At 44.1% G+C, this 14,228-nt stretch overlaps 1 protein-coding gene across 2 annotated transcripts in view; it reads right to left on the bottom strand.

Moving 5' to 3' along the window:
- Positions 1–14,228, bottom strand: part of XPOT (exportin for tRNA) — a 464,061-nt gene that overhangs the window by 241,524 nt on the left and 208,309 nt on the right. For both annotated transcript variants that reach the window (XM_085653409.1, XM_085653408.1), the window contains one exon: positions 4,810–4,934. In XM_085653409.1, the coding sequence (XP_085509535.1) occupies positions 4,810–4,934 (125 nt within the window). The remainder of the gene's footprint in view (positions 1–4,809; positions 4,935–14,228) is intronic.

Below are 14,228 nucleotides of genomic sequence, written 5' to 3'. Positions count from 1 at the left end.
AGAGATGTTCTGCATCCGGTAGACTGGATGGTCCATTTGGATTTAAAAGATGCCTACTTGGCCATACCTATTTTTCCACCTCACAGTAGATTCCTTCAGTTTCTCTGGTGCCAACAAGTGTACCAATTCACCACTCTTCCTTTCAGGCTCTCCTCCGCTCCTTGGTGCTTCACAAAGGTGCTGAGACCAGTCGTGGAGTACCTCCGAGCGTGAGGAACTCGTCTCATTGTGTACTTAGACGACATGCTTCTCTTGGCGAAAGATCCACAAATACTACGGGATCAGTTACAGCAAGCAGTCAATCTCCTGGAAAGTCTGGGTTTTGTGATAAACACCAAGAAATCACTGTTGGTTCCAGCTCAGATCACCTTCTTGGGTTTCATGATAGATTCTTCCGAGGCAACCCTCAGTCTTCCGTCGCGGAAGATGTCCATGATCCACCACGAGTTGCGTCGGACTTTGACCAAGGAGAGAGTTCCACTTCGACGGATTGCCCGTGTAGTGGAGCTTCTGTCGGCCTCCATCCAAGCAATATTTCCTGGCCCGTTGCACTACCGGGCCTTGGGACGCATAAAACCAGAACATTTCCGAAAGGGACTTCCTTATTCCCATCCAGTTTCCCTGTCAGAGGAGGCACTGGAAGAGATTCGTTGGTGGCTCTCTCACATGGAAGCCTGGAATGGGAGAGCAATTTTCGGCTTGGCCCCAGACCTGGTTATCGAGTCAGACGGCAGCAGGTCAGGTTGGGGCGCCAGGTGTGGAGAGTTTTCCACAGGAGGATCATGGTCTCCAAAGGAGCAAACTCTGCATAGCAATTGCCTGGCACTGCTAGGCGGGGTCTTTCGCAGTGCGGTGCTGGACCAAGGAACGGGTTCACTTGTGTCTCCTGTTAAAAATGGACAATATCTCGTCAGTCAGGTATATAAACCACATGGGAGGCCACCCGATTGAAGGTGCTTTCGGATCTCGCAACGAACTTATGGCAGTTTTGCCTAGATCATCAAATTTCAGGGACCACGGAGTATCTTCCCGGATGGGAGAATCAGGTGGCAGATTGGCAATCGCATCACTTCAGAGATTCCAGTCTGTGGAAGTTACATCCAGACATTTTTCAATGGTTCAGGACCATTGGGGGACCTTTTTCAGTGGATCTTTTCGCCTCCGGACTGGACCACCAAGTTCCTCGGTTTATCAGCTGGAGGCAAGATCCGTTAGCAGTGGCCACGGATGCTTTTCTGCAGGATTGGATGCAGGAACAAGCTTATGCGTTCCCACCTTTTGTAATTATCATCCGGGTGTCGGCCCAGATAAGGTGGCAGCAAGCACAGGTCGTTTTCTCAACACACCGATTTAGAGGTCGCAAGTCTGGTTTCCAGTTCTTCTGGAACTTTCTTGGGATTTTTCAATCCGACTCCCCCACTTTCCAGAGTTGCTTCTCAATCCAGGTCAGGTTCCTCATCAGATGGTGCTCAGCGGAACCCTGCATTTTATGGCGTGGATGATTACAGGAGTAGATGGTCTATTCCAGCCCTTTCGGAGTTTGCTGAGGGCCTCTTATCCAAAGTCTGGGCGGATAGTACAATCAAGAGATATCGATCAGCCTGGCGACAATGGTGTCGTTGGTGTGTGTGACGGGGTTGTGATCCCGTGGGTGCAGATGTAGTCCAGATTTTGAATTTCCTGGCGAGTTTAGCCCAACAGGGTTTAGCCTACCGTTCGGTGAACACTTTTTCATTCGCCAATTCAGCGGGACATGTTCCAGTGCAAGGGACACCGGTTGGGGAGCACCCCTTTGTTTGTCGCCTTCTGAGGGGGCTACGATTGTCACTTCCCCCTGAACCAAGATACTCGGAATTATGGGATGTCAATAGAGTTCTCAATTTATTTTTGTCGAGGCAATTTAATTAGTTCTTGTCAAGAAAGGAACTATCTGCTAAACTAGCGATGCTCCTTTGTCTTATCTCCTGCAGGAGAGTTTTAGATGTAAGGGCCCTGGACATCACGGGCAGAGTTTTTTTTTCTCCCTCTGGAGTGCCATTTACCATTAGATGAAGGACTAAATGTCACACTAGAGTGATAGAATATACAGAGTTTCCAGACTCCCCCAAACTGTGTGTGGTTCGCTGCTTGAAAGCGTATGAAGAAATGTCTTTGGAGCTTAGACCTCCAGGGGATTGACAGCTTTTGATTGCTCTCCGGAAACCACATAAGCAGTTTCATCTCCGGCTTTTGCACGTTGGGTGCGATGGGTCATGCAGGAGGCTGGCATTAGTCTAAGACAGTTTGGAGCTCATTCAGCAAGGGGAGCGATGGTCTCAAAGGCGTTCACGCTTGGGGCGACATTGGAGGACATAATGAATGCAGCAGATTGGTCCACAGATTCAACCTTTAAAAGGTTTTATTTCAAATGTATTATTGATATGGCACATTTGGTTGTGAGTAAGCTTTAAGCCTGCATAATCCGAAGCCTCCGATCCTGACATAGAATAAAAAATCTCCATGCTATGGTAACGGAAAGTTTCAATTCTTTAAGGACTCAGAGGCGAGGATTATCCCACCCGTGGAAATCTTTCGAAGACAATCGCCCATTGGGAGTAAGTACAAATTTACAAATTTCTCTTGTTATACACTGATGGATGTAATTGCATGAATTGAAGTGGTTTGTATCCTAATATGGATCAATGAGTCTTGGAACATCTTGTGAAGCAATGTCTAGAGTTTGCGGTCATATAGTGACTTGTTAGCTTGAATGCAAAGAAGTTTGTTTTTGGGCACTGTTGGTTTTCTAGCCCTGATATTGTGTTTTGGTTCCAGGAGCGGATTTTGGGAAACAAGACCGATATAACAAGACGAATGGTGTGACTCACGTAACGAAAGAGGATGGGCAACATTCTGAAGAGTGACTATATGGTGACCCCAGCATTATGATTGGTCCTTGGACTTGGGTATTTGTTTCTCCCTTGTTTGTTTCTTTTTGGTCACCAATTTCCCGGGATTGTTGGGAAATGTGGTTTGGTTAAGTGTTTTAAAATTGCTCCTATCAAAATAAAGCAAAGAAAGTAAAGCATAATCCTCGCCTCCGAGTTCTTAATAGAATTGAAACGTTCCGTTACGATAGCTAAGAAATTTTTCATTACAACAAACTTGACATAAAGGTAGATATTTTTTTAATTAGCGTTTTGATTTTTACAAAAAAGAAGGTGCACCAGAGAAAGAGTCCAAATCATCCATCCAAATGAGTCCAATTGTCTTCTTTATTGTAATTCAAAATCTTAAAATGGCCTTCAGCCAAGTCGTTTCGTTCCAGGGACGGAACTTCATCAGGGCTTGATTTCCACATAAGGGATGTCACACCCTATTGATAAGAAAGTAGTTCCGGATCAAATACCCGAGCAGAGGCCAAGGAACAATAATCCAATTTCCTTATTATTCAAAAGGGAGAAAATATTTGCAATAATATGTACTATGTAGTAGCCGATGCTCCAAGCGTCTTGAGAGGGAAGAAATTCATATGACCTATTAATCAGGTTCTGGACCGTTAATCTGTAAACAGTCCACAAACTCAGGTTCGCAGACTATTTGTGAACCCAAATTAAACAAAAACAAAATACTTTATCTTGATTGTATGAGTCAGCTTTTTCTCCAGTCATCCATTTCAGATGACAATCCAAACCCAGGTCCGCAGACCGAAGGTTTTCCTATCAGCTGATCACATCTTGAAGAAAAATGTTGCAACCCCTACTCAGGATTCAGGGAATTGGTCCCCATTTCTTAAAAAATAAAAACCAAGGAGGCATAAGATGGCTGGAGGAGCATCACCTGACCCCCTGGTTTAGGTGGGGGACCTCAAAGGGATCCTCTCCAAGTAAAATAAAAAATGTGCTGATTTTGCGCAAAGTTGACGAATGCTGAGGCTGGGTTTTGCGGCCCCAGTGTGGCACCAGAAGTCCGTGATCCAGGTCACAACAGTCATGCTAACTTACACACCAAATGCAATGTTTAGGGCCTCATAATAATTACACTAATAAGTAACAGCATCTAATCCTCACCAAACTCGAGGAAAATGTACAGAAGTCCATCTCACATAGTAACATACTTGGTGCAGATTTGTCAAACGTTCAAAGGTAATAATGGGGGATTGGTCCCAAAATGATTTTTCACACTCTTAAAATGGGATCACTTATAAGAGATTTTTATCTGTGCTTAACGCTGAAACCACTGAACAGATGGTTATCAGATTTTTATGGCAAGGCAGCCTTTCGGTCATTCTGTGAGTTTTATGTGCTGACATAGCCCCAGCTTACTCAAGGGTGACGAGGTGTTAAAACGAATTTCTCCTTGCAGGGTGATGGATGCCTCTGACTCCCCTTCCTCTTGCTCACGTGTGAGGTCAATTAAATTGTGCTATAATACCACTCACCTTGCCCACCCTCATATTTCCATATCAGCCACAATTAACACACGGACACATCATTGTTATGTTCACACAACCAACACAACATACTTACATGCTGCCAATAAAACTTAAACCCTGTTCATATGGTATATCCACACACCAAGATATGCACATAGACCAAACAACATCTACAAGAGAGGAACGTTAGCATAAATATATATAGTTCTTTCTTTCTCTGAACATACTGAAGAATGTTTACAACATTAAACACATTAGAATCCTATAGATCAACATGGTTACAAGTGCAAAACAATAATGAATTCCCACTGTTCTGTCTGCACCTAGCATATTCAATGCAACAAAGAAAAGATCAACTACCCCCACCCCCAAAAAAAGCAAAACTCTCAACTTACTGAACTGTAGTGTTAAATACTCTCTGAACAGAAGTCAACAACAGCTCTGGGGAGACCTGAGCGACTCTGTCCAACAGCAATTTCAGTTGTTTTCTGTACTCCACAAACATAGCTTCATCTTCGCCCTGCAAAATGTTAAAGTTTTACAAAATAAATTACACAGAGTTGTCTGACAAACTTTCCCTTGAGAAAACAAAAACAGGATTAAGCATGGAAACCGTTAAAACAAAATGTTAAAAAGAAACTCAAGCCACAAATCCTTTCATTACTAATAATAGGACAGACATATGCCAAGATAGCTGTGCTGGGTTTCCCAAAAGAACAATAGAGAAAAAAAGATAAACAATGTAGTATAGTGTTCAGTTTTAGACATCTGAAACACAAAGAAAACAACTGAAAGACTCAAAAGAGAAGAGTACCTTCTGCAAATAAAAATATTGCAAAATTTGCAAAGGAAGTCCGATGAAGCATTACAACCGACCGACGGAGCTGACCGGGCTGGTTATCGTGGCAGGACATTGTTCCTTTGGGGTATAGCTAACTTTGGCACTCCTACCACTCGGTCTACAAGCTCATAAGGTCATTAAATTTCTCTATAACAAGTTTATGGACCATACAAGACCTATTTAGGCTTTACTTACCTTAGGAGGTTATTCACTTCCTGTTACACCTTTTTTTAAGTACACATCACAGTGAGTTCTTAGGAAGGGATCCTTAAGGTCCTGAAGAAGCAGCTTGGGGAGCTTCGAAACATGTCGACACATATACGAGGCACAGCTCATTGAGGCATCCACACCTCCTCCCCTTCACCCTTTTATTAATACCAGCTCAACGGTATATTAAAAGTTTCTAGACCACAGAGCCAGGTATTTTTTAAATTCACTTGTCTATTCACTCCTGACCCTTCCTCTCACGCCCTCGCATCACACATAGTCATCTCATTAAGATCAGTGCTCCCACGCAAACGTAGGTAGTAGCACGCCCCGTCCCGTAGAGGGGCGGGAAGACCCCTATGATGAAGCATGACACCAAGGGCCCTTTTGGTGTGTGAGGGGTATTTTAACAAATTGAGTGTATTCTCCACCATGTATATGGGATACATATTTCATGTGGGCGATTCTGACATATCAGACCTATCTGTGGGTGGATCACTGTGTTTATGAACTTATGATTGGGAGGATGTATCCACCTCCACTACTCTTTTGAGTGGTACCTCTCTACTCCCCACTTTGTTCCTTTTCGCATTACAAACACCACAACAAGAACCTAGATGTTAGGAATTCCTATGGAGTCCTTGGGGCAGGGGGCATCAGAAGGGGAAATCTCGCGGTATCACATTATTACCATTTGATGTGTGAAACTGGAAAATACCACATGGTGAATAATTAAACTCTTTGTATCGTTATTTACTGGATACAGCAAATAATGACGCACTTGGAATTAAATCATAATGTCCTAAAGTAAAGTTCAACAAGTATATTACTTGTCTGCATACAGGAAGAATAGATCAGTAAGAGTCAGAGTAGCATGGAGCAAGGTTATAACAGTAAAGAAGGAAACTACATTGACTCACAAGAGTCATCTTACTTGCTTACCCTCGCTTTTCCCTTTGTTCACAGTGGCCTCCAGACATGGACTCATATTGCTTACTCTCCAACAGTATGCAAACGGCAAGGTATCTTAACCATTCCTTTGATTTTCATAAGCTATGTACCTATACTGATTCTCTACCTTAATTTTTCTTTCCCTCTTCATTTGTATGCTCGAAAACAAAATACAGCTAGCATCCTTGATAAAATTAACTAAGAGATACATTTTTATTTTCATGCAAGTTAAACATTGAGCTAGAATAATTATCATTGGATGAAGTCCATGTGTAAACACAAAGGCAGAAAGAAGGGAACATCTCTTGCAAGAGATTTATTCATAGAAAGTACTGCAGTATGGCAGCAGATTGTTAAGCCAGTACTACTGTGACAATAACAGCGTAAAACACGTGGTACAAAGCAGTAAAAAAGAGTCAGAAGCAGGATGTTCAAAGATCATGAGACATGCAAAATCTGATCCCCCTTCAAAGTTGTGTATCACCATTCGCAACTATGTTCTCAAGTGGAAGAATAATGAGGATCTTGTGGTGGACTGCTGTAGCTAAGATGAGACCCCAGATCTGTAAGTTCAAAGGTCAGCAATTCAGTCATTAGAACGCATGACAAACACAGTAGTGGAAAGAGAAGTAAAAATCGAAGATAAGGAAGGAATCTATTTATAAAACAGATATAATTACAATGCAAATATAGACACTGTCTACAACAGGCCATTTGAAAAGTTTCACTTTGCACCAAAGATTTGACTGGAATTGGCCCTTAGTAATCTTGAACTTCTGAACGATGCACTTTTCAAATTCCTGTAAGCTAGACAAACATCTGCTGTGATGAGAAGAACATATTTAGTAAGGCACACAACTCTGCATTGTTTGTATATTGCACTTTGACTGTGAACTCACATATCTGCATCTTAGGTCATTTGTATTTTGTTTTTTAAAATCTGTTTTTACCTGTTGATTGTAATGAAGATTGTGATAGTGATTTTTTTTTTTAACCACGATAAACTTATTTAAGTTATGATTAGCTGTTTTAATTGACAGTGGCAATACATATAACATGTCTGTTTGCTTAGAATAAATTAATAATTGGTTGTTAAGGGTTTTTAAATACCTAGCGAGATGAATATCAAAGTAAATCAGTAAAGTCTGTTCACCAACAGCAATGATCACAAACCTCAGTGTGCTTTCTGGCCACTTTAAAAAGTCTTGTTTTCATGTATTATTCAAACTACTGACAAAATAAAGCATTTCCTATTTGACTCATTTCATCCAGGTCTTTTCTGCAACTTAAGCCTTAGTTTGTTTGGCTTGTAGACAGCATGAATGACATGTTTGTAATATTTTACTTTAGCCTAACCCAATACACCTTTCTGCTGCTAGGCAACTCAAACTATTGCATCTTGGTTGCAATAACTACATGAGGCCAGAGTGTGGCAGAGAACGAAAGATTGTGCTATTCTTTTTCCACCACTATTGAGCACTTTCAGCAATGACGTGGGAGCAGTGGTGTAACAAAACTCAAGGGAGCCCCCCTCAAAGTGCATGCAAGGGGTCCCCACGCTCCTGACGCAGTCAAGAGCTCACATCCACATCCCAAGCTCTCAGCTGCCACCGGAACACAGTGTCTGAGGGGGGGTTGGGGGCCCTGGAGCTCAGTCCCTCCCCGCGCTGAGGGGACTGCTGTTACGCCACTGTTTGGGAGATCGGTGCAACATGTAAGTCTATTAGTTTCCCCCCGATCATCAATTCTACCGATTCACTATCTAGCGTGCACAGAATATCACCCTTATTCCCCTCCGTCAACCCCCCCCATTGTTTCCTACCCTGGACATGTCCTTAAGGTCTGGACACTAAATGTGCGGGATGTGTGGTCAACTATCATTGGGAATGAATGTGAGAATGTCACCCAGATAGGTATTTTCTCTGGTGTTTACTGTGCAAAATGCATGCTTATTTGAGATCATATTGATTTAGTCTCAATAGTGTCTTCTAAAAATTCAGATGCTGATTTGTTCCCTCATCAGCACCTTCAGCCATCCCAACACCCCTTTCATCTACGTTCTCAAGCTCCATCGCTGCTAGGGCTAAGTTTTGAATTACCTTTTTAACTTTGGTTTACAGGATTTACAGCAAAATCGGTAAGCACAGTAGATGATAGTCTTCATTTTTAGGACTTGGCTAGTGTAGGCTGCGCAGACATGCGCAGTCTCGGTGGCGAGATTTTATGTTTTTGGGCAGCTTTCACTAGCGGGGTTTAAGCCACGCCCCTCTTTTCCATTGGCTGGCGTCACCGTTTATGCTAAACGGTGGCCAGCCATTGGAAAAGAGCTTCCAGTGACATACACTTTTCTCTTTTTGAGCCGTCCCAGTTGAACTGACTCGTCTGACTTCCTGCTGGCTTGAAAGGTTTCTTATCTTCTTTATGGGGCCAAACACATGGCCCCATAAAGACAAGAAACCTTTTAGCAGGCGAGGCCGTCCAAGTGGGATGGCAGAAAAAGGCGACGAAAAAGTCATGGCGAGCGCTTGTTATTTTCTTACTGTCACGCGCTATGTCACTGTAATCCGTGATTTATCTGCAGGGAGTCCTTCTATGCCACATACAAGCACCTTCATGGCATTTTGTGCCACAGCAGTCGTTCCTAAACATCTCTAGCTTCCTTGCGCTGTGACAGTACAAGCTATTTCCGGGCGTGTTAGATCCGCAGAGCCGTGTTTTTTGTCTCGCAGTTTTATATAGCTCGAATTCAACCTGGAGGTATCAGGGTGCTTTACAGGAGCACCAGCTGTTCCAGACGGCCACATCCATGTTTTGTTAGGCGCGGGGAGATGAAGTGATTTGCCCAGAATCACAAGAGGTTGAGCCGCAGAGACTCGAACCTGGTTACCCAGCTTCGAGGTCCTATGCTCTAACCGTTAGGCCACATCTTAATGAGTCCAGCCTGCCGGGACAGGGGCCCCTGTACTTACACTCCTGAGTGTGTCACTCCTGGGCGTGTCACTCCTGGGCGTGTCACTCTTAAGTTTGTCAGTCCTGTGTGTCTCTCCTGAGGTTATCACTCCTGTATGTATCACTACTGCAGACATGCCAACCCTCCCGATTCAGGCGGGAGACTACCGATTTCAAGGCTAGTCTCCCGCCTCCCGATTCCTGCAAGCAAAAACCCGATTCCTCGGGGTTTCAGCAGACAGGGCTTGGTTTTGTGCAACGTGCTAATTCTTCCAGCAATAGTCAGAGTGGCGATGCAGGGTCTCTAGAAGGGGTGAAAAACCTACAAAGCCTCATTAACAAGCGAATGGTCTTTAAAAGACCTGTGAAGTACTCGGGGGCAGCTGTGTGTGTGCCCGGGAAGCGGTTTCATCCCGGGCTACCACACACGGAGGATGGGGGGCTGTATGCACTGCCAGCAACCTGCCAGGCCAGTGCACAACACTTGCATCTCTCTGCCTGCCATTGCGCTCCATGCTTCTGAAAGGTAAGAAAAAAACGTCCATTTACGTTTCAAATGTCCGATCCTGCAGCAGCACACTTCCAAAGTCCATACATGACAGCAACCCGAATCAAGGCCCCATTTTCCCGATTTAAAAAAAAAAAAAAACTCCCACTTGCTCTTCTGAAATGTTGGCATGTATGCTACTGGGTGTGTCATTACTGAGGGTCTCACTCCTGAGCGTGTCACTGGAGCGTGGGGGACAGCAAACAACCCTGTACTGGTCACCGTGTTCTATTTGTATGCCAATGCTTGTTTAAACCCGAGATGCGCTTGGTGGGCGCTATACCCCGACCTTGTCACGTGAGAGCTTGTGTCTCACTCTTTGCCAACCAGCAGGAAGTGCGTGAATCTTCTGGGAGAGAGAGGCTTTTATGGAGGGGAGAGAGTGCATCCCCCACAAGCACGAGAGTACCTCTGAGGCACGTGATAGTGAGTGCATGTGTGAGGGCGTGTAAGATCCGCAGAGCCGTGTTTTTTGTCTTGCAGTTTTATATAGCTCGAACACGACCCGGAGGCATCATGGCGTTTTACACAAGCACCAGCTGTTCCAGATGGGCACATCCATGTTTTGTTAGGCGTTGGGAGATGAAGTGATTTGCCCAGAATCACAAGAGGTTGAGCCGCAGAGACTCGAACCTGGTAACCCAGCTTCGAGGTCATTCGCTCTAAACAGTTAGGCCACATCTTAATGAGTCCAGCCGGCAGGGACAGGGTCCCCTGTACTTACACTCCAGATTGTGTTACTCCTGGGTGTGTCACTATTAGTTTGTCAGTCCTGTGTGTCTCTCCTGAGGTTATCACTCCTGGATGTATCACTCCTGGGTGTGTCACTCCCGAGTGTGTCACTCCCGAGTGTGTCACTCCCGAGTGTGTCACTCCCGAGTGTGTCACTCCCGAGTGTGTCACTCCTGAGTGTGTCACTCCTGAGTGTGTCACTGGGGCGTGGGGGAGAGCAAACATTCCCGTACTGGTCACCATGTTCTATTTGTATGCCGATGCTTGTTTAAACCTGTCCTGTAATGTACAAACTACGCACAATCCGTCATGCTCAGTCTTCTGAATGAAAGGCAGCTACCGTTGAATCAATAAACACTGATCGTGTCTCCCAGCTGTTTCACATGCAGACCCCACAGAGGGCAGTGCTTCGACGTGCACCCTCCGAGCTTTGTAACACTCACTTGCAGCCTCCGACTCTATACACCGCCAGAGCCACACACCTATTCCTATGTGTACCTCTCCTCTGTCCCCGGTCACACGCTTTCTCAGCGTACTGAAACTCCCCTGGATGTCTAGCTCCTCTTTACTCCTCTTGGCGCTAACTCGTATGCTACAGGAGCAGGCGCAGTGCTGTGAGGTGAACAAGGGAGGGCGCCTCATTTCCTCACAGCTGTGATCGGTAGCAATCGGAGTATGTCAGGCATGTGAGGAGGGGCACCGACCACCAAAAAATACAATAATTCTGTTTTAAATGCAAGCCTGCAGCTGTTCCACAACTACAACGTGTCAACAACATCGGTAGTCATAGGCGCACTGTTGACACATTCTGTAGTGTGCACACCACGCACACACTTGACACGTACTGTAATGTACAAACTATGCACAATCCGTCACGATCAGTCTTTTGAATGGAAGGCAGCTACCGTTGAATAAATAAACACTGATTGTGCCTCCGAAGTCCGCGCTCGGCATTACTCACAGTGAGGACTCTAGAATCTTCCTTTCAGAAACTGTTGCTAAGCTCAAAACTGCATTAAAGGTTTGCCAGATTTGGCTCCCTCTAACCCACGGCTCTTACCTTCATTAGGTACGCCTTCTGTGTTGTGTACCGTTCCCATTGTACCCTTCACACTTTGTAGCATACAGTGTAGACAAGGTTATTCATAGACAAGTATAGACACTTTCTAAACAAAAGGGGTCATATGTGGTTCGGCGAAGTGGCAAACCCTCTGCAAGGGTTAACTGGTCAGCTTTCAGTTGACGATTGCTCCATTCAGGTGTTAAACTGGTACTAATGAGGTGCGGCTTTGCTCATACACTATTAGTAGTTGTTAAACTGTCAAAAAACTGAAATATTAATGCTACATATTGTGCCACATTAGGTTACATATTCGACTTTCCTTGCTGCATAATTATGTCAACCCTATTCTTCACTGCCACTTAATTCTAGTGGCCGTGCTATAGTGCTTTATAGTGTTTAATTAGCTGATGTAAGAAATACCTCATGGGCAAATATTTCTATTGTTCTGGTGTCAATCTGGCACTGACCAGATGTGGCAACAACACCTTGTCACAGCCTGGAGTGCTGGTCCATTGGTAGAATCCCCAATCTGAAGCGAGAATAAACAGTATACATGGGTGGCGGGTCATTATATCCAAATACATTTTCCTGCCCCTATAGATTTTGTTTCCAATTATCGCAATCATGTACTGCTAGTAACTACAGCCTCCGTGGTGTTTCTCTCTGGCTTATCTGTACGTCATAGAAATTCTCACCATTCAGAAATAAATAACTCTAAAGGGAAAGTTGAAAGAAATGAAGGGCGACAGAAATTCAAGTATTTAGGATTAACAAGTCAGGATTCACGGTGTTACAGTTCACATGAAGCGCACAACAGGAAGCAGCTACGGATAGGTCACATTATAGTACTTGGTGTCATGTGACACAGAGCGCCACCCTCTGACACAAATGTCACCTGATAAGTAATGTAAACCCTTCTCCACACCATAATAACAAAAAGATGCAACCAGGTCAGGACTGCCCCAAAAGCAGCAGCAAATGATGCTCAGTGTGCACATTCACCCTGCCAATAACAAGGATTACTGCCTTCACTATTGAAAAACATAGCCAATAGGTCTCGCATTTGGGCCCTTATAAATATTTAGTTATGCAGCACAATATCCTTGGTTCTACAACATCAACCATTGCATGGCTAAACACTTATAAGGTCCCGAAGGCGAGACCTATTGGCTATGCTAATGCTTGCTGAATACTTTGTTAAGTTGAATTTGTTGGTTAGTTTAGAGCAAAGCAGCAGAGTCAATTATCCTCATATAGAAAGAAATAGACTCTCCAGAGATTGGTAGAATGTGTCACTGTTGTCATTGAGTACACCAATATAAATGAATGAAAACATCTTCAATTGTAATTATTATGGATTAATATGATTCTTGTGACTCTTCAGGGTGGGGATCTGATAGAGGTGTGAAAGTACTAATTTTTCACGCCTGTAGAAAGAACCACAATTATGACTTGAATCATCATAGCCAATAAGTCATTTACAAGCTTTCTCTTCTCTCAGCAACTTGCCTTAGTCTCTGAAATCCACAATGGGATTTTAAATCTAGAACGTTAAGATATGGTAAATGTTACGCTGACCGGGGCTACTCCCCTCTGGCAGGGATCTCACCTCCGGCCTGTCTCGTCACTAGAGGGATTTCGTGGGTGGACGATATCGGCATATCCACTCTCGGAGATATTATGCAGGGATCCACGCTTAAGTCCTTCCAGATGTTGCAGGCAGATTTCGATCTTCACAAATCACAGTTCCATACATACTTGCATCTCCGCCATGCCCTGTCCCCCCTGATACAACACCTCACATCTTTACCCGAGTTTCACCCGTTGAAGGATCGGTTGTTGATGGGTGATCTGGGGGCCCACAAAATACGGCAAATCTACCAAACGCTCACTATACTGCTAGGTGATTTTCGGTTGAGGCCCATTTATTTTACGGGAGGGAAGGATAATGGGAGGCTTTAAAATGCTCTGTCCTCAATGCATTTATAAATGTTACGCATGCTGCAATGATTCTGAAGCAAGTGTTATGTTTATTTTTATGGATAATAAAAAAGAATAAAAAAAAAAAAAAAGAACTAGGGCGCAACGGTGTACTGGGTCACAAGCTGCGGAAAAATCCAGCAGTAGTAATGCAAATTGACAGTTCTTATGGACTGTTTTTAACTCCTCCTCCTAAATCACAATTAGAGATGATTCGGTGTCTCTTCCAGGACAGAATACTGTTTTGTGGTTGAACATTAGCTGGTTTTCCTCCATGAACTGTGGGATCTATAGAAATTAAGCTTTTTTCTAGGCCTGCAAAGGAAATATATATCCAAGAAGACCACTTCATTAAAAGTAGACCAAGTACACAGCGGGGATTTCTTCAGGAACCCTATATTCACTTTCATGGCGCAGCGTAATGCATTTCGGCTTTCTTAGCCTTCCTCAGACGCCGTTCACCACCAGCTTGCACCTTCTCCCTCCTCAGTTAGTTCTTCGGCCCTTCCTTTAATGGGGGAACAGCTGACCCTGTTAACTCGAA

The sequence above is a fragment of the Triturus cristatus genome, chromosome 4_1 (genome assembly GCF_964204655.1).
Source record: "Triturus cristatus chromosome 4_1, aTriCri1.1, whole genome shotgun sequence".
Taxonomy (NCBI): domain Eukaryota; kingdom Metazoa; phylum Chordata; class Amphibia; order Caudata; family Salamandridae; genus Triturus; species Triturus cristatus.
The sequence above is the reverse complement of the archived record's forward strand: the minus strand, read 5'-3'. Positions and strand labels throughout refer to the sequence as shown.